This window comes from Mus caroli, unplaced genomic scaffold (genome assembly GCF_978045245.1).
Source record: "Mus caroli unplaced genomic scaffold, Mus_caroli_1 scaffold_3, whole genome shotgun sequence".
NCBI classification, from domain to species: domain Eukaryota; kingdom Metazoa; phylum Chordata; class Mammalia; order Rodentia; family Muridae; genus Mus; species Mus caroli.
In genome coordinates, this window is record NW_028227258.1 from 32,688,813 (window position 1) to 32,712,744 (window position 23,932).

The following is a 23,932-nucleotide window of genomic DNA, read 5'->3' on the forward strand; positions in this document are numbered from 1 at the left end:
TCTTCTCCATCCCGTGTGCTACAGGTATAAGCTTTATGAAAGAAATATATATATACATATATATATATATATATATATATATATATATATATACACACACATATATATATATATTCCTGCTTCCAAGCTATGGAGTGAAGGTAGACTTGTTCTGGAAAGGGCTGGTCCTTGTGAGCCTCTTCACTTAGGGGAGCCCAATATGAAGACTGTTTCTGGAGGAGGTCTCTCTAAACCAGCTCTCCCTGCCTCCTCAGGCTAGATAGACCCTCTTTTTGGTCCCATGCCAAGATAGTCTCTCTGAATGTGGGGGCCTGATAACATGTTGCCCACACTTGAGCACATCAATACCCTATGTGTGAGGGTGAGGAGCCCTCCTTTGACCACACTACCTGTTTCTCAGGGAGAAGCTTACTCGTGAGCATTTTAGATCAAATCTCTTTAAAAAATTGTTGTTAGCTGGGTGTGGTATGGTGGTGCACACTCACCTTCGATCCCAGTATTTGGGAGGAAAGCGCAGCCTACTCAGTGGTGAGTCTGAAGCCAGCTTGGTCTTCCCTGGTAAATCTCAGGCCAGCCAGGGTTACAGAGTGAGAGTCTGTTTCAAAATAAAACAAAACTAATATTAATATGGAAAAAATTGGAGACAGTTACCGATTTGTCAAGTCCCCATAAGCTTGGCTAATGGCTATCTTACTTATAAATTTCGGCAGTGTGCATTTGAGAGGGAGGGGTCAGTGACACTCTACATCTCAGGGAAGGCACTGGGGCTAGAGCTGAGGACTAACAATATTTATAGGGAGGAAAATTGATGAGCGAACATAGTTTGGTGCCTAGAACTCATGACTTGAGCTTAGGGCAGCTTCTGCATATCTCAGGCTAAGGGGAGAGCATGTCCTTAAAAACAAGTGGCTTTTCTCTTTTAGATTATTTTTCATTTTACTAAAATATTATATTACTAGGATAGTAAAATCATCATAACTCCATGTTCCTTTCCAAATGTCTTAGAAAAGATCACAAAGGTGCTATTAAGAAAACAAGGTGGCCGGGCAGTGGTGGCTCATGTCTTTAATCCCAGCACTTGGGAGGCAGAGGCAGGTAGATTTCTGAGTTTGAAGCCAGCCTGGTCTACAGAGTGAGTTCCAGGACAGCCAGGCTATACAGAGAAACCCTGTCTCAAAAAACACACATGGGTGGGGGTGGGGTGGGGGAGGAAGAAGAAAAGAAAAAGAAAACGAGGTGGCCAGGCATAGTGGCACACACCTTTAATCCCAGTACTCTGGAGGCAGAGGCAGTCGGATGTCTGTGAGTTCGTCTGCAGAGTGAGTCCAGGACAGCCAGGACTATTACACAGAGAAATCCTGTCTCATAAAACCAAAGAACCAACAAAATAAACAAACAGAAAACAAAAACGAAGAGAAAAAAGAAAGAACACGGGTCTCTGCTTTTCCTGGTCTGGTGGTGAGATTATAAATGCCTGGTCCTTAGGCTTTTCTGAGCTTGTCTTTGTGGGATTTGGGACTGCCCTTCTTAAGGAGTTCATACACTGTTTCTCGGTTACTGCAAACACCACACCCACCCACTTTCCAAGGCCTCCCATCTGGTTCGTTTCCTGAGTTGTACAATATTCTTGGTTTAATATAGGCCTATCAAGATGACTTATTTAAAACTATTTAGATGATGTTTAATTTACTATAAAGTTTCAGATTAATTTTTCTCTTTTTAAATTCATGCTAGGCCTAATCTGGGTTAAAAAAATTCTTGTTGATTGACTAATGAAACAAGTATATACAATGTTGCCATGCTGGCTTCGGAGTATGCCATTATCTGTTTCTCTGATTCACTTTGATGCTGGGGATTGAACCCTGGGGTGTACTCTACCACTGAGCTACACACTCATCTCTACTGAGAGTTCAAAGGTAATCCAACTAGCCATGGGTGGAGGCACAGGCCTTTACAGGCTGATCCTTGTGAATTTGAGGACAGCCTGCTCTACATAGTCAGTTCCTGGCCAGCCAGTGCTACATAGTGAGACTCTGGCTCTCAGGGGAAACAAAAAAGTAATCCAATTAAATATTGCTCCATAATGTTATTAGAATGCCCATCTGTTAAATATTCAGCCTAATTTTAGTCAGAGTGAAATTCATTTATTGACTTGCAATCAGTATAAATATGAATCAGTGTCACATGTAATTCGTCTAAGTGTACATAAAAACAACAAACACAACATTAAGTTGCATGTTATTCAATTACCGTTTATAGGAACCTTGATTTCAATACAGAGGTCCTCTGATTGTTTGTTGTGTAAATACCAACTTTTACTGGTGCAGTGAGGGGCTCTTTTCATTTTAGATATTAAGCTAAGTGATATGTTGGGAGAAATTCATCCTCCTGGCTTTGAGTAGTCCTAGCAAGAATAATTGGCATACTGTTCTAAACAGTCTGTGCGCTCTAGCTCAGAAACAAAGGGCTGGATGTGTGACATTTCTAAATGGTGACATCGTTAAGGACCCCTCCAAATGATAACATATAGCAAACTTTAGATTACAGCAGAGAGGAGCCAAGAAAGGGAAATAAAGCATGAATTCCGTAATGTGGACAGAAACATCCCATAAAAGTCTGCCTGTTTCAAGGAGGGACAGCTAAGGGGAAATGTCACCCTCTCCTCCACACAAAAGTTCATTTGGGGCCCAAAGCTGTGACTAGCAGCTGTACCAGTTGCGAATTCCATTGTTAGAGGTCTTAGGTTCTTTATCCAATCCATTTAGGCAGAAAGTGCAAGCAAATATCTCTTGTTACTAACAAAGAAACAGATTTAAGTTCATGCTAATGTGTTCACAGCCAGAGCCAAAAGCTTTTCAGGGTTATTACAGCTCACTGGGCTCTTAGCCCATCCATCCAAGGGTCTAAAGTAGACTGAAGTTATGGATCAGCCCATTGTCTGTAGCATCCCACGTGAGAGCCTGATGCTACTGTTCCCTGTGCCCTGATGTCCCCAGATTCAACCTGAAACCTGAGATTAGCATTTGGGATCAGTTTGACTTACAGTTGGCTTTTCTTTTCTTTTCTTTTCTTTTCTTTTCTTTTCTTTTCTTTTCTTTTCTTTTCTTTTCTTTTCTTTTCTTTTCTTTTCCTTTCCGTTCCTTTCCCTTCCTTCCTTTCTCCTTCCTTCCTTCCTTCCTTCCTTCCTTCCTTCCTTCCTTCCTTCCTTCCTTCCTTCCCTCTTTCCTTCCTTCCTTTAAAATGATTAATGCTGTCTTTTCTAACAGTTTCTTAAAGTCCATGTACATTTAACTGTGTAAATTGTTTAGGGGGAGACCTTTCTTGTAAAACTGTCTATTGTTTTTTGAACCTTGTGTGTTATATAAGTCTTTAGCCTATTTTTGTCCTTTGTCTTGAGTATGGGGAAGAAGACCTACGAACCTTTTGAGAACGTAGATACAGGCTGGAGAGATGGCTCAGAGGTTAAGAGCACTGACTGCTTTTCCAGAGGTCCTGGGTTCAGGTACCAGCAACCACGTGGTGGCTCACAACCATCTGTAATGGGATCTGATGACTCTTCTGGTGTGCTTGAAGACAGTGACAGTGTACTCACATACATAAAATAAATAAATAAGTAAATCTTTAGAGAGAGAGAGAGAGAGAGAGAGAGAGAGAGAGAGAGAGAATATGTAGGTACAACACAACCACTGAGCTGACTGGGTAGGAAAACATTTTTGTGCATACTAATTTATAGAAATACCTACTGTCCTCTATGGGAAGAAAATTCCATCTTTCAAGACCCAGTACTGAGTGTGTTGACATTATTTAGATCCCTTCTTCATTCACTCTATTCAATCAACTTACACTGCATGGTCATTCTCGGAAAGATCGTGGGCGTGGTTTTCTCTACTTATTACTGGGTCGATGGCAAAACACTAAACTATCAAGGGAACTGCTTAAACCCAATTTATAATTATATAGTGATCGAGAACTTCTCAAAATAATCAATCATGCTGATCAGATACTTATTCCTGTAGGTCTAGAGAGATGGAATATTGTATTTATTTCATTTCCCTGCTTTACATTTCACCCATGTCCTTGAGTTCCAATACTTTGCTGCCCACTTGCCCTTGGTGTCTCTAAGCCTCCGGAGAGAAGGGCCAAATGTTATCCTTTTCCCAGAGTATTTGGACCAGGATTTTGGTTGTTTGCAGAGCCAGCACCAGGGAGAGTCCAGCTGGAGACGTGTAAGCTGAGATTCCAGTTCAGGAGTCCTTACCATGTTAAGAGAAAATAGAAAATAAAACTTGATTTGAACCACACTGCTTGTGTTTTATTTTTTACTAAGTTGGGTTTTGAAGTCCGTTCAGGCCATGCATTCAGAACTCACTTTGTTGGGGTCTTGTTTTAGACACTTAAAAGTACTCTTAGAGCTGGACATGGTGGTGCACACCTTTAATCCCAGCACTTGGGAGGCAGAGGCAGGTGGATCTTTGAGTTCTGAGGCCAGCCTGGTTTAAATAGTAAGTTCCAGGACAGCCAGCACTGCACAGAGAAACTGTGTCTTGAAAAAGACTAGCAAACAAACATACAGCAAAAAGTATACTCTTGGCATTAGGTCTGTGACACACAAGAGGTAGGAGAATTTTGATTTCAAGTCCAGCCTTGGCTACATAGCAAGATCCTGTATCAGAAAATGCAGGGGTGCCGGGCGCATGCCTTTAATCCCAGCATTCAGGAGGCAGAGGCAGGAGGATTTCTGAGTTCGAGGCCAGCCTGGTCTACAGAGTGAGTTCCTGGACAGCCAGGGCTACACAGAGAAACCCTGTCTTGAAAAACCAAAAATAACCAACCAACCAACCAACCAAAAAACAAAAAAAGAAAATGCAGGGGTAGAGCTACATGTGATGTTTTGGGTTTTACCCCCAACATTGTGTGTGTGTGTGTGTGTGTGTGTGTGTGTGTATGAAGTGTAATTATGGGACTCAAGTGCTGCTAATGAGACAAATAGACTGTAGAAGTTGGACACACGTGTCTGTCCCCATTTAGCTGAAGCACTGACGCTGTACTTTGTGCCTTTCCCTTTGGGACTTGATATTATTGGCTTTTTATAACAAATGGGACATTAAACCATCCATAATAGAACTGTGAATGAAGGAAACATGAAACCATCCCCGACAGAGAGCAAGTGGACTTGAAAAGTAGATTTTTCTCCTTTTTTTAGTCACAAAATGTTTTACTTTGCTCAGAAAAGGCCGTAATTGTTCCACATTCCGAATTTTGTCCTTACTGAAACTTAGTTGATATGTAGGATAGCATATTAATTCTAACTCTAGAGGTATTTGTAGCCTAGGACTGTGGGTTTTGTGTGTTTCATCCTGGTATTGCATAGTGTCCAATTTCAGAATAAACCAAGTCCAGCGAGAACATTTGGCCCAGATGTTACTAAAAATAATTGTTGCTGTAAAATTTCACACAGAGAATAACATTCCAGCCCTTGTGTTTGTTATGCAGGCTTGCTTCATTTTCCATTTGGGACTGAAAAGAAAAAATTCAGAAAAACAATATTTTAAAAGGATGTGTATTGTACAAACACCAGTGTGCTGCTGCAATTCCATCTATTTTTTTTTTATATAGGTGGATGGTATATGTTTTCAGGTACTTTAGTGTTCAAAATTTATGTCGGGTAAAGGATAACATCTCCCTCAAGCCATCCAGCAGTGACTGCAGGCTCCTCAGTCCTTTGCTGAGACAAATAGGTAGTAAGGACTCAAAGTGAGCCCTAGTGTCTGGGTTGGCGAGACAAGCCCCCTTTGGATGTAGAGCTTTGAAGGAGGTCTTAGTTTCTGTGCAAGCCGCTAGGAAAAACAAATAGAGAGGGATTTTGCCGTTCCCACTGAAGAAAGTTCCCATCAGCTTTACCAAGGAGAGTCTTGGGATATAGCAATATACAAAGTTTTAACTCAGATAAATAAGACATCAGAATCAATGAGACATCAGGGAGAGAGTAAGGGGAAGACACAGGAACCCCAAATGTCAGTCTTTAGACCCTGGTCCTTTGAAAACCTGGCATGCTGGAATACAGGCCAGGCCAGATGGCTGGGGGTTTCTGCTTTATCGATGCCAGGGCAATTTGTAATGTAAGTAGAACAAGGCACCAAAGGAGCTTGGTATAAGAAGTGACTGGTGATCAATTACTGCTGCTCAATTAGTTAATGATCAGTTCTGATGGTGCCTGGTGCTCCCAAGTGGCTGGATTCCTCGCCTTTTATGAATAATTTATGCTTTAAAACACGCAACTGAGTGTCTCAAATGCAAGATTATTAAGTTTTGTTTCTTCCTCAGATAATGGCTGTTCTCAGGGCCGTGCTGCTGTGTCCCACTTCTACACATATACAGAACCATCACTTGTCTTTGTTTTTGATTTTTCAAGAAGTTTCTATATGTATGTGTTTGTTTGTTTGTTTATTTATTTATTTATTGGTGTGTGTGTGTGTAAGTGTGGGTGTATGCCAGCCACTGTTGAGCTAGAAGAGGTCAAAGGTCAAGTTTGGAAATTTGTTCTTTCCTTCCTCCATACAGGTTCTGAGAATTGAATTCAAGTCACCAGGCTTTTGTGGCAATCACCTTTACCTGTTGAGCCATCTTGCTGGCCCGATTTTTGATTTTCTTGAGACAGAGACTCATGGAACCTAGGACATGTTATGCTTGACAGAGATTGCCTTAGGGTTTCCATTGCTGGGAAGAGACTCCATGGCCAAATCAATTCCTATAAAAGAAAACATTTAATTGGGGCTGGCTTACAATTTCAGAGGTTCAGTCCACTATCACGGCAGGAAGTATGGCAGCCTGTAGGCAGACATGGTTCAGGAGGAGATGAGAATTCTACATCTTGGCTGGGCAGTGGTGGCGAATGCCTGTAATCCCAGCACTTGGGAGGCAGAGGCAGGCAGATTTCTGAGTTTGAGGCCAGCCTGGTCTACAGAGTGAGTTCCAGGACAGCCAGGGCTACACAGAGAAACCCTGTCTTGAAAAATCAAAAAAAAAAAAAAAAAAAAAAAAAAAAAAAAAAAAGAAAGAAAAAAGGAGAGGAAGGAAGAAAGAAGGAAAAGAGAATTCTACATCTTAATTGGAAGGCAGCCAGGAGGCTTTCTTCTGCAGACAGCCTGTAGGAGGGTCTCATTCCACACTGGGAAGAGTTTGACCTTAAGAAGAGTCCTTTAATCCCAGCACTCGGGAGGCAGAGGCAGGCGGATTACTGAGTTCAAGGCCAGCCTGGCCTACAAAGTGAGTTCCAGGACAGCCAGGGCTACACAGAGAAACCCTGTCTCGAAAAACCAAAAAAAAAAAAAAAAAAAAAAAAAAAGAGTCCTCAAAACCTCCCCCCCACAGTGACACAGTGACTATTTCTAAGAAGGCCATACCTCCTAATAGTGCCAGCTCCCATGGCCCGAACATATTCAAATCACCACAGTGATCTACCTGATCATCTGGCCTCTACCACTGAGGTACTGCGATTATTAGTGTGTGCCTCCATGCTTGGGCTATACATGTCTTTTTATATAGGTACTTTCTAATTAGACTTAAAAGCTTTATTCATTCATTTGCTGAGATAGGGTCTCACAATGTAGCTGTGGATGGCCTGGGGCTCAGAATGTAGATCAGGCTGGCCTAGAACTAGCAAGAGAGATCTACTTGCTCGGTCTCCAAAGTGCTATCATCCGAGAACTAATCAACTAGCACAGAAGATGCTAGAGAGAGCATTCTTGCTGTTCCTGCAGAAGACCAGGATCAATTCCCGGCACCACAGCTGCCAGTAACTCCAGTTCCAGAGGATCTGATACCCTCTGGCCTTGATGGTCATATGCATGCATGTGGTACGCATAAAATCACCCAGGCACACGCATGTATACATTAAAAAGAAATAGCATACGCAGAGTCCACTGCCCTGGACTTTGCCGTTTTGCTTAACAGCTCCATTTGTCTCTTTCCTTTGTCTTTAAAATTTTTATTTTTAATCATGTGTGCGTAATGTGGGCTTGTGCGCGTGAGTGCAGTGCCTGAGGAGGCCAGGAGAGGGCATGGGATCCTCCAAAGCTGGAGGGACAAGCAGTTGTGAGCAGCCTGAGTTGGGTGCTGGGAACTGAACTTGGGTCCTTTGTAAAAGCAGTAAAGTTCTCTTAACCACTGAGCCATCTCTCTAGCACCTTTATTTGTTCCCAGTTGGAGTACTGACAAAGATTAATTTTTTTCTCCAAAGGTTGTTTGTCTTTAGAAATTAGAAACAAAAAAAGAACCCTTACTGTTCTCAGGTTTTTTTTTTTCCCCTTTTTTATGAAAGGCAGTTCTACGTAGTCTTCATGGAGGCCTGCCTGGGCCTGGCTCACACCGGGATAGCCTGCTTTTCTGGAGGCTCAGGTAGAATGCAGACAGTAGTTTTATCCCCCACGAGCATGGAAGCAGGACGAGGGTTCCCCCTCTTTGATTTGCCCCCGACACCAGCTTCATAGTGGTTCCCAGCTCATTTTTGGCACTACAGAGTTACCCTGATGGAAATCGGAATCCCGGGCGCTTCTAGCATTCTGCCTGAAGTTGGTGTGCAAACTCAGGCACAGAGGGCTTATGACAAGCTACAGTTCCAGCAGCCGATGTCCCTGCGACCTCTCTCGGAGAATCCACGGCATTCGCTTTAAAGCTGATGCAGCACAGTATGTTTGGTGATGACTCAGGCGAACGGGAGATTCCCTCTTTCTTGGTATTTCTTTACTTTTTACAGGTTGTCTTTGGCTCGTCTCAGTTCTCTTCCTCCTCACAAAAGGGCGATTTTCCTTCCTTCCTCTGTGGACTTTCAGCTTCTTCTTGCTTTCAGTCTTTCAGTTCTCCGGAGCACCACGTGTCCATGAAGCAACAGGACGGTCTGTCCTCCTCTTTGGAGAACATTGCCTATGCAATCGATAAAGCCGGCCCCTTTCCAGTTTTACTTCAATTCTTTGCCCCGTGTGCCTAGGTAATAGCTGAGAAGCACTGGGTTTTCATCCCAAGATCCCTGGGTTTCAGATACACGGCATTCAGAAAGGTTAAGGAATAGAAAAGGATGTGATGAGGATAACCAAGTGTCAGCTCGGGGGACTGGGAAAGAGCAGGTGGCTCCCGCTACCCAAGATCAAGCTGGGTTTTGAGGCGTCTGCTTCGGGAGCACACACATATTCTAGGAACAGCCTGGAAGACAAGTGTTCCAGTTGATCACTCCAGTGCGTGCCTTCTGTCTGTTTTGACGTGAGGTTATCTTAAATGAGGAATGACACTTTAACTAGTAGTTGGTGCTAAATATTTTGACACATGTGAATGGCTGTCCTGTAGTACTAAAGTGTGGCTTGGTAAAGATGCATGCCACGCAGCATATTGGATTGAGACAAGGGACACCACAAACCCACCAAATGGCACTGTTTCTTAATAGATATTAAATTATAGATGACAGACAGGAGAGTGCCAAGGGTGTGGCTGAGTGGCTTGCCTAGTATGCTGAACGCCCTGGGTTCAATCTCCAGTACTGTAAAAGAAATGTATTCATCCAGAGAGAGGAAAGATTCGAGGACAAAGAGGTCCTTATTTTATTTTAATTTTTCATATTTTTTCCAGACAGGGTATCACTATGTGGGTGCTGGGAACTGAACTTGAGTCCTCTGTAAGAGCACTAAAGTGTTCTCGACACCTGAGCCATTTCTCCAGTCCCTTCTTTATTCGTTCCATGTCTGAGTACTGATAAAAATCATCACAATACTTTGGAGGCTGAGGCAGGAAGATGCCATAAGTTCAAGGCCAGCCTGAGCCATTAGTGTGGGACCAGATTTCAAAAACCTTCCAACAAAGACAAGAGCCATAACAAAGGCTGTGTTTGTGACTGTTTCCGCCAAGGTCACTCTTCTTTATATGAGAAACAATGGGTCGTTGTTCCCACCTGAGAAGAACAAACGTTTTTTCCTTCATTCTACAGCAATTAGCTTACTTTTAATTAAAATACAATTAATAATCATATCATTTCCCCCTCTCTCCTCCCTTCAACCATCCCCTTGCCTTCCCCTATTCCCTCCCACACTTACAGCTTGACAAATGAATAAAAGTATCAACACAACCTGCTGAATTTTTTCAACGTTACTTGTGTGTATGTTTTAAATGCTGACCGCTTGGTACTGGACAATCATTTTGGGGGCTCATCCCTGGGGAAGACTGATGCTTTCTCTCTTCCTGAGCCATCACTGTGCCTTGCGCTGGAGGTACATGGTCCTGGTCCTTGCCCATCCTTTGTCAGCTGGCTCTAGGTTGAAGATCTGTACCAGGATGGGCAGGGTTCCTGGGGTGCGGTCTCTAAACCAGCGGCAGGATTCTCCATGAGTCCTATTAACACTGAGATCTGAGTTGGGTTTTGGAATTTCCCAGTTCCTGCAATGATTTCTGCACGTGGCCAACAACATGGCAAAGTGAAGTAGGTATTAGAGTGATGGACAGTCGGCGTGCAGAGGACAGTGCAGTGGCTGTCAATCATCCTGATGCTGTGGCCCTTTAATACAGTTCCTCACGTAGTTCCCCAACCATAAAATCATTTTCCTTGCTGCTTTGTAACTGTAATTTTGCTACTGTTATGAATCTGATAATGTAAATATTGGATATGCAGGATGGTTTTAGGCAACCCACAGTTTGAGAACCACTGCCTTACAGGGAGCTCTCACTCAGCATTACTTCTTAGAGGCTCCTGAGGATAGGAACATTTGGCTCAGCTTGGTGGGAGAAGGTCGAGGTGTTGTGTGGATCAGGAAGTGGTGTGAATTCTGCTGTCAGAGAGGTCAGAGTCGTGGATGAGGACAGGTTCTGGGTAAAGGGAGAATAGCAGGTAGAGCCCAGTGTTTGTGTTTGTGTCTCTAGAAACCTTATAACACACTTCTGCGATGTTCAAAGGGCGGGGGGGAGATAGCTGAAACAGAATATTATGAGAATTCATTTAGGAAGGAAAAATGCACAGCTAATGAACACATACATAATGTGTGGTTATGCTGAGCAGAGCAGTGAAGGTTCTGTGTCATCTTCATTTAAGGATTAGGAATCAGGGAAGTTAAAGAATTTGCTTAAAGTCGGTGAGCAGAGCTAGATTCCAACCAGGTTGTGTAGTGCTGTGTAAAGTCATCACACCACCTCTGTATTCAGCCACCTACTGGAAAAAAACACATTTAAAGTGGTAGGAGCAGAAGTTTAGTGGGATTTAAAGTGTAAGCATTTCATGATGGTGCATTAAATACAGGTTTCTTTTTAACTTTTGGTCAAAATGGTGTCTTCTCTCCTCTATGAAGTACATAAAGGACAAGTCTGGAAGCTCCCCCCCCACCAGCTCTCCACCCCCAAATTGCCCTAGTTAATCCCGCAGGGTTTGTTTCTTCTGTTTCAGAAAAGAAATTAAATATCTCCCTTTGCTCTTACTTTATAATCTAGACACACACACACACACACAAACCCCCACAAAAATCAAACCCTGTTGCAGATCTGGTTCTTTGTTGACTGATGTGATGTTGACTGACGTGATCCACCGTTTTTAGAGATAACACCACATCCTCTGTTTAAGCAAGTATACATTACAAAGAAACTAGTGCATAGTTCCTGAGCTAAACATTTTTAAAATTATTTTAAAAAACATGAGTTTCACCTTAGGCGTGTAAAGGTGTTGATATGGTATAGTGGGTAATGTGAGTCACTAGCAGCACATGTGGAAAGGCGAGCCAAGAGAGATGTACTGGAGCCGAATCCAATGCCTGGTGTGAAGTTATTTGACTTGATTTCTCTTTCGGGTTCTGTGTAATCTTTTCACATTCGATCCCAGATGGCAGACACTTGGCTTGAAGCGGATCTCAGTGCACCCTGAGATGTGGGTGAGTTCTGTGAGTGCTATTTCTATTAGGTAGGATTTGCCAGGGGAACAGATTAGACAGAATTTATATATGGCATTTTAAAGGGTAGTCTTTGGATGGCTTAAACAACAGTTGCTGGGGTAGCTCAACAATGGCTGTCTGCATTCTGGAGATGCAGAAAACTGGGTAACTGCTCAGTGCATGAAGCTGGATGCTCAATAGTTCCAACGCTGTACTGTAGGCCAGAAGCTCCCTTGAGAAAATTACTGCTATTCAGTCAACATTGTAAAGCAGAAGAAGGTGGATCGGTGGCAGAAGATGGTAGCAGCGGCAGGCATAAACTTAGGAGGAAGCAGAGGCAGACAGGCAGTTCTGCATTTTTTCCTTTGGAAAGCTTTAAGCTTTTTTTTTTTAAATTTATTTATTTATTATATGTAAGTACACTGTAGCCGTCTTCAGACACTCCAGAAGAGGACATCAGATTTCGTTAAGGATGGTTGTGAGCCACCATGTGGTTGCTGGGATTTGAACTCAGGACCTTTGGAAGAGCAGCCGGCGCTCTTAACCACTGAGCCATCTCACCAGCCCCCAGCTTTAAGCTTTTTAAATCACTTTTTACCTTTAACTATTAGTCTCTCTCTCTCTCTCTCTCTCTCTCTCTCTCTCTCTCTCTCTCTCTCTCTCTCTCTCTCTCTCTCTTCCTCCTTATATCTTCTATTACCTCTCTAAGAAGTTTCAACAGCTGAGCTTGGTGGTGGATGACTTTAATTCTAACACCCAGAAGGCAGAGGTACATGATTCTCTGGGAGTTCTCCAGCTAGCCTGGTCTGTATAAGGACATTCCAGGACAGCCAGGACTATGGAGAGAGAACCCCTCCTCTTAAAACAAACAAACAGAAAAAAAAAACCAAACAAAAAACAAAAAAGCAACCAAAAAAACCCCAAAACAAAACCCAACAACAACAACAAAAGAAAGAGAAAGAAAGAAATTTTAACAATTAGTCACTTAAAAGAACACAAATGTATTTGTGTGCAGGCTGGAGAGCTGAAGTCCCTTTCACTAGAGGAGGCTATGGGCCAGGCACTGTTTGTTTGTTTGTTTGGTTGGTTTTGTTTTGTTTTTACTTCTTTCTTTTCTTTCCCTCATATGAGGACCCAGGTGATGCTAGGCCACTGGGACAGTCTAGGATGATCTTTCCTGTCCTACAAAGTCCCTTTTGCCACACACACAAGGTAACACACATGGATCTTGGGGATTGGGAGATGGACATCTGTGGGGAGCTAGTCTTCTTCGGACTAACATGGGGATGCTGGGTTCAGCACTGCTTCCTTAGCTCTCCAAAGCATTTCGAGGTCTCCCGTCTGGTTTAGCTGAGAGCTCTCGACATTGTGTTGGGGGTGAAGCTAGTGCTTGCGTACTTGCTTATCCCGCCATGGGTTAGATACCAGAGCACAGTACTCTAATCCCCAAGAGAGAGTTCCCAATATTGGCAGGGGGTCCTTAGAGTATCACTTTGCAAAATGAGCGTGTAGCAGCCTGTGAAAGATTAGGAGATAGTCTTATGTCAAAAGATGTTCTGTAATAAATATCATAAACATTGCAAAAATTCGCCCCACAGATTTTAGGCTTTAATACATGTAAGCATGAAGACAAGTAATGAGAATTCTTTGTAGTTTGATTGCAAGTAAATTTTACAAAGTTATCGTGTGTGTGTGTGTGTGTGTGTGTGTGTGTGTGTGTCTGTAGTTGGAACTTTGGGTCTTGCACGTGGCAAGCCAACACTGTAACTAGACACTAGACAATATCCTAGTCCGTTTTTTTTTTTTTTTCATATGCCTATGACTCTAGCTCTAACTCTGACTTCTCTTGCCTCTGCATTCACATCCATAAACCTACACACACACACATGTTTAAAAAAATAAAATAAGTGAATATGTTGAAGACTATGCCAAGGGCAATGCCTTATGCTTGAAACATGTTGCCTTTGATAAGGTTTTTTTTTTCATTCCAAAACTTATATACATTGCGCTGAAACAGTAAATCAAAAAGGCCTATTAGAGCTGATTCTGTACACCTCCTAGGTGAGGAGCACTGCGTGTGTGTATGTGCACCACACACATACCTGGTAGCTGAAGAGTCCAGGAGAGTGTTGCATCTCCTGGGACTGGAGTTACAGGTGGTTGTTAGCTGCCATGTGGGTGCAAGGAATTGAACCTGGGTCCTCTGGAAGAGCAGCTACTGCTCTTAACTGCTAACCCACCTCTCCAGCCCTAAGAACAGCATATATATTGGAAATATTGAGAATAACACACACACACACCAATTCTGTGACTGTAATTATAAAATTGTTTTGAAAAGTAAGGATAGGGTCTTGAATGTTTTCATGGATGATGGATAGAAAATTTTACTATGATATTCTGCCATCTCAGAACCAATCTCCGATGAGAAAATGGTCTTGGAACCACGGCACAGTTGCATCTAAATGTCACCATGATCTTTTCCCTTTGGGGACTGTGATATCGCTGAAGTGATTACGATGGGACTCACTAGCTTCAGACTTATAGCAGCCTTGACACAGGGTTCAGGGCTTCTCCTGATCCACCGAGCTCTTGGTTAGCCTTTAGCACAGGTTGGCCAGTCCTGTAAGACTTTAATTGTGCTTCTTTTGTTTATCATATTGCAAATCACATTTTATCACACATTGTTTTGGTTTATCTCTTTAAAGTCAAATTCTCAAGAGTAAGTGCCTGGCCCTTATTGCTGGTAAATGACTTAGGGAGGAATCCATAGAAACTCAATATCAGGTGAAGTTATCATTTAGCTCTCAATCCATACATCTAGTTACTTGATTGAATTTTGAGAAAATTCGTGATATTTTCAGAGAAAGCTGAAAACCAAGTTAAAAATAAGTAAGATGACTAAGGCAAAGGTTATATGGGTTTATATAAACTTAATTATGAGCTGAATTATGGAGCAAATAAGCCAGAAAGTTCTGTGCATTTGCTGGGGTAAACACTGAGTTAGTGCTACGGTTGCTAAGAGCCAATGAAGAAGGAAACTGACTTTCTTACATTCTTTCTTTTTTTAAATTTTTGATACAGAGTCTCACTATATAGCCTTGGCTATCCTAAAACTTGTTATGTAGTTGAGGCTACCCTCAAACTCACAGAGGCCCACGAGCCTCTGCCTCTTGAACACTGAGATTAAAGGCTTGTGTCACAATACCCAGACCAAGAAGTTGACTTTTCAATATTCGAAAAATTATGGTTCCACTCGACTATATGAAACAGCTACTTCTCGAATCGGGAATATGAATTCATCTTGTGGGATAGCAGAAGGAATTTACTGTGTAATATAAGGAAAAACATGTTGAACTCTTCTTTACACTGAAAACAACCATGCATTTTAGAAGGAAGGGCCTGGTTCTTCCAGCTCCTGTCCCCATGATCTTGGTATACCCAGAGAAGAAGTGCTGCTGTAGGAAGAGATACGGTCACTCATCAAATAACAAAAGAGCTACCAAACATTCTGGCAAGATGTTCACTTAACAAAAGACATGGAGGAATGCATTTCCAATAATAGATTAGTAGTGCAACATATATTGCCAAATCAGAAGAGGTAAATGATGATCTATTCCTATGACAATTTTTTTTTCTGAAAGTGGGGCTCTAATACTAACATTATTTACTTGGGTGCGTTTCTGCCTATTCTTGATAAATATCATGACAGGATGCAGCAAATAACACTAGATATTAAATGGCAAGAAGGAAGCTAGTTAAACATAGAATCTATAATTGCTCCTTAGGTTTGCAATATAAGCACCTTTTCAATGAAAGAAAACTGACTCTAGCAAGAATTTATAGGTACCAATTACCCCAGAAAATGATGACTTAAGAGGAAGGTGTGGGGATAGAAACCAATTAGAGAAAGGTCGGCACCTGGAGCCCTCTCTTGGGGCTGGATAAGTTGGGTAGGAGAGCTGTAACTCAGGGATGTGATTGATGGAGTCTGTTGTCGTCTGGGAAATTAGTCACCTCCCCCTTTCCTCTGAGTCTTCTTGACTTTTATGTTGCCAGTGTGTAGAGAGTGATCACTAAATACCACTGTGGAAATGTCTGCCAGAGGTTTACTGGGGAGGGTTTATAAAAACATGGATTTCTAAAAGTTACTTTTAAATGTTGGGGCATTTTTGGGGCGAGTTGTCTTAACGTTGGAGGTTTGGGGCTTGGAATCAAAACTGCTGTTGAGGGCTGTGAATATAGGTGAGGTAGAGGGCTTACACAGTTGTGAATGTCCCTAGGTGGGATTCTCCAGAAGGGCTAACTCCACAAATTCAAAAACAACAGCAAACTTACTTTGTGCCTCTTCCCTCTGGTGTTATGGCTGAAGAAGTGCCCAGCCAGGGCCCAGGTAGGAAGGAAACAGTCCCTTGGATTGGTTTATAGTTCCTTTGAGTCAGTTGGTTTTCCTTCACATATAGGACTTTGGATGCGTTGAATCTCTTTCTTCTCCAGTGATTTCTTCTTTACTTTTTGAAATGGCAGGATTCCCCAAATGAATTTGGTCCTTTCCTTTAGAGTTAGAAGCAGAAAAACTTTTTGGACCAGAATCTTGCTATATTAGCTGGTTTTGTCAACTTGATACAAGCTAGATTCACAGAGAAAGGAGGCACAGTTGAGGAAATGCTTCCATGAGAACCAGTTTTAGAGAATTTTCTTAACAGATCAATGTAGCAGGTGGAGTCCCTGGGCTGGTGGTCCTGGGTTCTTTAAGAAGGCAGGCTGAGCAAGCCAGGGGAAGCAAGCCAGTAAGCAGCACTCCTCCATGGCCTCTGCATAAGCTCCTGCCTCTGGGTTCCAGCCCTGCTTGAGTTCCTGTCCTGATTTCCTCCAAATGATGGATTGGGATGTGGAAGTGTAAGCTGAATAAACCCTTTCCTCCCAACTTGCTTTCTTGTCGTGGTGCTTCATCGTAGCAATAAAACGCTGACTAAGACACTTGTTATGCCTCCCAAATGCTAGAATGTGTGCCACCGTACTTGTCTAACTCTCAATACACTGTGCTTCTGCCTTATTATTATGTCAACGTTGTTCTGGAAAAAGCCACTGAGTTCGTAATTATTGTTCATTCTCTTGCTCACTCTCTGTCTCTCTCTACACTATGGATGGGACCCCCAGGACCATATGCATGTTGTCTATACTACCAGTTGTCCCCTAAATTTTCTTTCCTTATTATTGTGTTCATGTTTCAGTTATAGGCTGTGCATTGGTCAGACTCAGGGTAAGCGGAATAAAGAGATAAATAGGTCATTTGCATCATGAGGTCATAAAAAAAATCCCCTTCGCGCCTCCACCCCCCCCCCCCCAGCCCCAGTCTAATTCCCAAGGTGTTGTATTTTGACTGTAAGAAAAATGTAGGCTTTTCATATATAGCTCAGGCTTATGATCCCCTTGCTTCTGCATGTTGAATGCTAGGATTATAGGCATGCGCCACCAAGTCTGGCTCTAAGGTATTTACTTTTTACTTTTGAGACAGGGTCTCAAGTAAGCCAAGCTCATTTCAAACTCACTAGCTAACGGTAGCCTTGAACTCATCCTTCTGTTTGTACCTTGACTATTACAGGCATGTACTACCATGGCTGGTTCGAAAAATTACTAAACTTTTTTTTTTTTTTTGATGGTGGTGGTGTTAGAGATTGAAGTAAGAACCTTACACTTGCTAAGTGTGATGGCTTGTATATGCTTGGCCCTGGGAGTGGCACTATTAGGAGGTGTGGCCTTGTTGAAGTAGGAGTGCCACTGTGGGTGTGGGTTTTAAGACTCTCATTCTAGCTGCCTGGAAGCCAGTATTCTAGTAGCCTTCAGATGAAGATGTAGAACTCTCAGCTTATCCTGTACTATGCCTGCCTGGGTGCTGCCATGTTCCAGCCTTGATGATAATGGACTGAACCCCTGAACCTGTAAACCAGCCCCAATTAAATGTTGGTCTTATAAGAATAGTAAATGTGGTGTCTGTTCACAGCAGTAAAACCCTAACTAAGACACTAAACAAGTGCTCTACAACTGAGCTACAACTCCAAAGGTGAGGTGTATATCACAAGTCAGTCTATATCACTCTGCCTGTGCCTTAAGACAAGTCCTAGAAAGAAAAAGTCAAGGCCTCCCATCCAAGGAGTAATAAAAAAGTTGTGAACAGGAATTCTGTTCACACCGAAGAGACCAAGATGTGGACAAAGATGGAGTCTCCAAAGTGGCTAGGAAGAAGTGTGCAGAAACTGGTATTATTAACGGGAAGACAGAAATGGACAAAGTGACTGACTCTCTGATGCTCCACACCCATGGATCTGTCTTGTCTTTTACACAGTGGCCATGTGTATCTAAGGTACCTGTGCGATGCTGCCAACCTGTCCCCTGTTCTAGTCTTTCTCTCTTGGGAGGCAAATGCTCCACCACTGAGTTAGAGCCCCGCCTTCACTTTTCATTCTTATGAATCTATAACAACCTCTCCTTCGTAACTGTGGATATTCTTTAGATATTGCTTTTGGAAGTGAGACATTTTTATTAATAAAATAAATCCTACCCAGAATCAGCATGGCTCTTAGAGAGAGCGATTGGGTTTTTTTGAATCGGAGGCGGCAGCCTCCCTCGAGCCATGGCGGCGCCTGTGAGGAGGAGACTCAGTGTTTGAGAAGGCTAAGCGAGGACTGCGCCGCAGTGGTTACTTTTTAAAATCTCTGAGCGTGCCTTCATAAAGTAGTGCCAACAATGGCTGACGACAGCGTGTTACCATCTCCTACTGAGATAACTAGCTTGGCAGACTCTTCAGTGTTTGACTCTAAAGTTACTGAAATGTCCAAGGAAAACTTGTGCTTGGCGTCTACTTCAAATGTTGATGAAGAAATGCCGCAGGTTGAAGCAAGAGTGATAATGGTCCAGGATGCTGGGAAACAAGAAGAACTTCTAACGGCCTTAAAGACTATTAAGATAATGGAAGTCCCTGTTATAAAGATAAAAGAAAGTTGTCCTGGAAAATCAGAGGAAAAATTAATAAAAAGTATTATTAATATGGAAATGAAAGTGCCCTGTGTAAAGATGGACTCAATGGAAGAATTTGAAAGTTTGGATTCCCCAGAATTTGAGAATATATTTGTAGTTACTGACTTCCAGAATTCTGTCTTCAATGACTTATACAAGGCTGATTGTAGGATTGTTGGACCACCAGTTATACTCAACTGTGCACAAAGGGGAGAGCCCTTGCCGTTTTCCTGCCGGCCGCTGTATTGTACAACTATGCTGAACCTGGTGCTCTGCTTCACTGGATTCAGGAAGAAGGAGGAGCTTGTCAAATTGGTGACATTGGTTCATCATATGGGTGGAGTTATTCGAAAAGAATGTAATTCCAAAGTAACACATCTGGTGGCAAATTGTACACAAGGCGAAAAATTTAGGGTTGCTGTGAGCCTGGGCACTCCAATTATGAGGCCAGAATGGATTTATAAAGCATGGGAAAGACACAATGAACAGCAGTTGTTTTTGTGCAGCAGTTGATGACTTTAGAAATGAATGTAAAGTTCCTCCATTCCAAGATTGCATTTTAAGTTTCCTGGGATTTTCAGATGAAGAGAAACATAGTATGGAAGAAATGACTGAAATGCAAGGAGGTAGCTATTTACCAGTTGGGGATGAAAGGTGCACTCACCTTATTGTTGAAGAGAATACAGTAAAGGACCTTCCATTTGAACCTTCAAAGAAACTTTTTGTTGTCAAGCAAGAGTGGTTCTGGGGAAGCATTCAGATGGATGCTCGTGCAGGAGAGACTATGTATTTGTACGAAAAGGCTAATACTCCTGAGCTCAAGAAATCGGTGTCTCTGCTTTCTCTAAGTACTCCAAACAGCAACCGCAAGAGACGGAGATTGAAAGAGACCCTGGCTCAGCTCTCCAGGGAGACTGACCTCTCTCCTTTCCCTCCCTGTAAGCGGCCCTCAGCTGAGCACTCTCTTTCTATTGGATCACTCCTGGATATCTCCAACACACCCGAGTCCAGCATCCACTATGGAGAAACACCGAAGTCCTGTGCTAAGTCTTCTAGAAGTTCTACTCCAGTTCCTCCAAAGCAGTCAGCCAGGTGGCAGGTGGCGAAAGAGCTCTACCAGACTGAGAGCAATTATGTCAATATACTGGCCACAATCATTCAGTTATTTCAGGTGCCCTTAGAAGAAGAAGGACAACGTGGTGGACCTATTCTTGCACCTGAGGAGATCAAGACTATTTTTGGGAGCATCCCAGATATTTTTGATGTGCATATGAAGATAAAGGATGATCTTGAAGACCTTATTGCTAACTGGGATGAGAGCAGAAGTATTGGTGACATCTTTCTTAAATATGCAAAAGATTTGGTAAAAACCTACCCTCCGTTTGTAAACTTCTTTGAAATGAGCAAGGAAATGATCATTAAATGTGAGAAACAAAAGCCCAGATTTCATGCTTTCCTCAAGATAAATCAAGCTAAACCAGAATGTGGACGACAGAGCCTTGTGGAACTTCTCATCCGGCCAGTGCAGCGGCTACCCAGTGTCGCTTTACTTTTAAACGATCTTAAAAAGCATACAGCTGATGAAAACCCAGACAAAAGCACTTTAGAAAAAGCTATTGGATCACTAAAAGAAGTAATGACACATATCAATGAGGATAAGAGAAAAACAGAAGCACAGAAGCAAATTTTTGATGTTGTTTATGAAGTAGATGGATGCCCAGTTAATCTCTTATCTTCTCATCGGAGCCTGGTGCAACGAGTGGAAACGGTTTCCCTTGGTGAGCACCCTTGCGACCGAGGAGAGCAAGTCACTCTCTTCCTCTTCAATGACTGCTTCGAGATAGCAAGAAAGCGGCACAAGGTTATTGGCACTTTTAGAAGTCCTCACGACCGCACCCGGCCCCCAGCTTCTCTGAAGCACATTCATCTCATGCCTCTTTCTCAGATTAAGAAGGTGCTGGACATCCGAGAGACGGAAGATTGTCACAATGCCTTTGCCTTGCTTGTAAGGCCACCAACAGAACAGGCCAATGTCCTGCTCAGCTTCCAGATGACGTCAGAGGAGCTTCCAAAGGAGAGCTGGCTGAAGATGCTGTGTCGACATGTAGCCAACACCATTTGTAAGGCAGATGCTGAGAATCTTATGTATGTGGCTGATCCCGAATCTTTTGAAGTAAATACAAAAGATATGGATAGTACATTGAGTCGAGCATCTAGAGCAATAAAAAAAAGACTTCCAAAAAGGTTACAAGGGCATTCTCTTTTTCCAAAACTCCCAAGAGAGCCCTGCGGATGGCTCTTTCATCATCCCATAGCTCAGAGGGAAGGAGTCCTCCGAGCAGTGGCAAACTTGCTGTGAGCCGTCTGTCCAGCACATCATCCTTAGCAGGTATTCCATCTCCCTCCCTTGTCTCCCTTCTTTTTTTTTTTTTTTTTTTTTTTTGGTTTTTTTCGAGACAGGGTTTCTCTGTATAGCCCTGGCTGTCCTGGAACTCACTTTGTAGACCAGGCTGGCCTCGAACTCAGAAATCCGCCTGCCTCTGCCTCCCGAGTGCTGGGATTAAAGGCGTGCGCCACCACGCCCGGCGTCAGCCTCCCTTCTTTCTTTGAACGGAGAAGTCATACATTAAGTCGATCTACAACTCACTTGATATGAAACAAGTCCTGTGGGACCTTATGCTTCAACAAGATGCTGACTTTCGTGGTACTTTGAATTAGCACTTGGTAAAGTTGTAGAGAGGATTAGTAACACTAACCAACGCTGTTTTATTTTCTTGAAATACATTTTTCAAGATGGTCTGTGTAAAAAAATATGATTTTGATGTAATTTATCCTTATTTGAATCTCACATCTGAAGACCAGTGACTTAAGTTATTCCCGATAATCAGTAGCTTTGTAACCCTGATACAGTAAACAATTGGTGGGTGCAAAATATTATTGTGTATTTGTATAGTATCTTGAATTTTTGGAAGTACATATTTGTGTATCTCAATTTGTGCAGAGACTGAGCAGCAATGCAACACTTGCTGAATAAAACCCTCTGATTAAATTCTAGAGGCTTGTTCAGTTGGATTGTTTGGTGTACTTAACTGCGCTTTTGCAGTTTATTTTCTTTTAAAATAAGAGATCTAACACATGAATTTTAAAAGATACACCATTACTAACCATACAATTACGATCGTTTGGAATTTTCTTTTGCAAATTGAGATAAGAAGAGAAAGATTACAAAACATTGTATATGTTGCAAAGATAAGATATTAGTATGTACTTTATAATTGTTTCAGAGACTTTTATTTTTATTTTATTTTCTTATTCTAGACACTAGCAAATCTTGATTTAGTTTTGACTGCTGTATTGAATTTATTTCAAAGGATAAGACCACGGGAAAACTGTGTTAAGAATTGCTTCTGTTCTTTGTACAGTTCTGAAGTTGTCTTCAGTTTTGCTAATCGCCTGTGAAAAGCATAGATATAATGTGTGGTGAACTTTTTATTGTGGTCATATCATTAAAATAAGATTGGAAATTCATTGTCAAAAATTTTGTGAATCTGCCATTATCTTCTCCTGCAATATTTCTTTTAGTCAGTAATACAGAATGACTGGGCTACTATGGCCAAGAGTATTTTATTTCTTACACGTTCAGGGGAGTGTTACAGGTCTCCTTGTTACATAATTTTCAATAATCTGCTTTAATAGTTTAACTGACTGGATTTTTTTCTATACCATGTATGTACCACTTCACAGGTTAGTAAATGACCTTGTTTTGCTATATTTTAAAAGCAGTTATATTAGCAAGAACTTTGTAAATAAATAGCTTTAAAATACTAGTAAAAAAAAATCCTACCCAAATCCTTGCAGTCTATAAAAGTTAAATAAATGCAGCATTGCTTGGGTGGTCATTGTCTTCCTAACATGGTTTTAAAATCACTGGCCTCTGGGATTTTAAGTCAAACTGCTTGCTGTACTTAAATAGCCATTCCAACCTGGTCTTTGCTAGTTACTCCAAACAGAATTGACCAGCAATCCATGCTTCCTCTGCTCTAGCCGGGCAAGGGTCTGTTGTTTGTTTCTGTTCCCTCAGCCGTAGCTGGTGGCTGTCTACTTTCCACTCACTGTATTATGATTATGTGGATTAAAGCACATGGGGTCCGGAGCTCGGAAGATCTGAATTAGGGGCTCACCTGAGTTTTAGTTTCCTCATCAAAACAGCAAGCCAGAACCAGCAAGATGGTTCAGAAGCTAAAGGTGTTTACTGTCAAGACTGATCACACTAGTTCAGTCTCCAAACCCCACAAGCTAGAAGGAGAGAGCTGACTCCTGCGAACTGTCCTGCGACACACCATAGTGTGTGCTGCCACACTTCCCCACATAAGCATACACAAAGTAAATAAGTGAACAAAGGAATCCATAAATAATAAATATGAAGAAGGTTAAGGCCAGAGGATTGCAAGTTCAAGGCCAGCCTGGGGTACATAGTGAAGCACTGTCTAAAAAAGAGTTTGGATTTTGTAAGAGGATCTGCATGAAGTATTCTGGTCAGGGCCTAGCCTCAGAGTGGGAGATCATTCCCTGTTGTCAAAGATCACTCGAGTCTGTAACATTCTTTTGTTTTCTTTTGTTTTTTTGTTTTTTTGAACCAGAGCCTCTCTGTGTAGCTCTGGCTATCCTGGAACTTACTATGTAGAACAGGCTGGCCTTGAATTCACAGAGATCCATCTTCATCTACCTCCTCAATGCTGGGATTAAAGGCATACATCAACTATGCCCGATACTGTAATTTTTTTTTTGAGTACTTCAGGAAGTACTCCCCCCATACCAAGTCTGAGATTTTAGAGCATTTTTATAATGTTTCTATTATGTAATTTTTTTTCCCTGGCAGTGCTGGGGACCATAACAGTGTGATAATTTCTCTACCACCAAGCTATGATCAGAGCTATCAGGTGTGACAATCTATTCATGTGCATAAGGTGGTTGTCTCACTTTGCAGGCTTTGAGCTCTGTGAAGGAAGACTTTTTGACTTAAG

General features: G+C 42.2%; 2 protein-coding genes across 2 annotated transcripts in view; both read left to right on the forward strand.

Annotated features, from left to right (window-relative positions):
* The window catches only part of Ank2 (ankyrin 2), a 605,825-nt gene that overhangs the window by 96,375 nt on the left and 485,518 nt on the right, over positions 1-23,932 (forward strand). The window lies entirely within an intron of this gene.
* On the forward strand, positions 18,199-23,338 carry LOC110291921 (protein ECT2-like). Its single transcript, XM_085835539.1, is given in 4 exon segments — positions 18,199-19,397; positions 19,399-21,132; positions 21,135-21,317; positions 21,475-23,338. Coding segments are annotated over 4 exon segments (2,766 nt in total). The 5' UTR covers positions 18,199-18,638; the 3' UTR covers positions 21,565-23,338.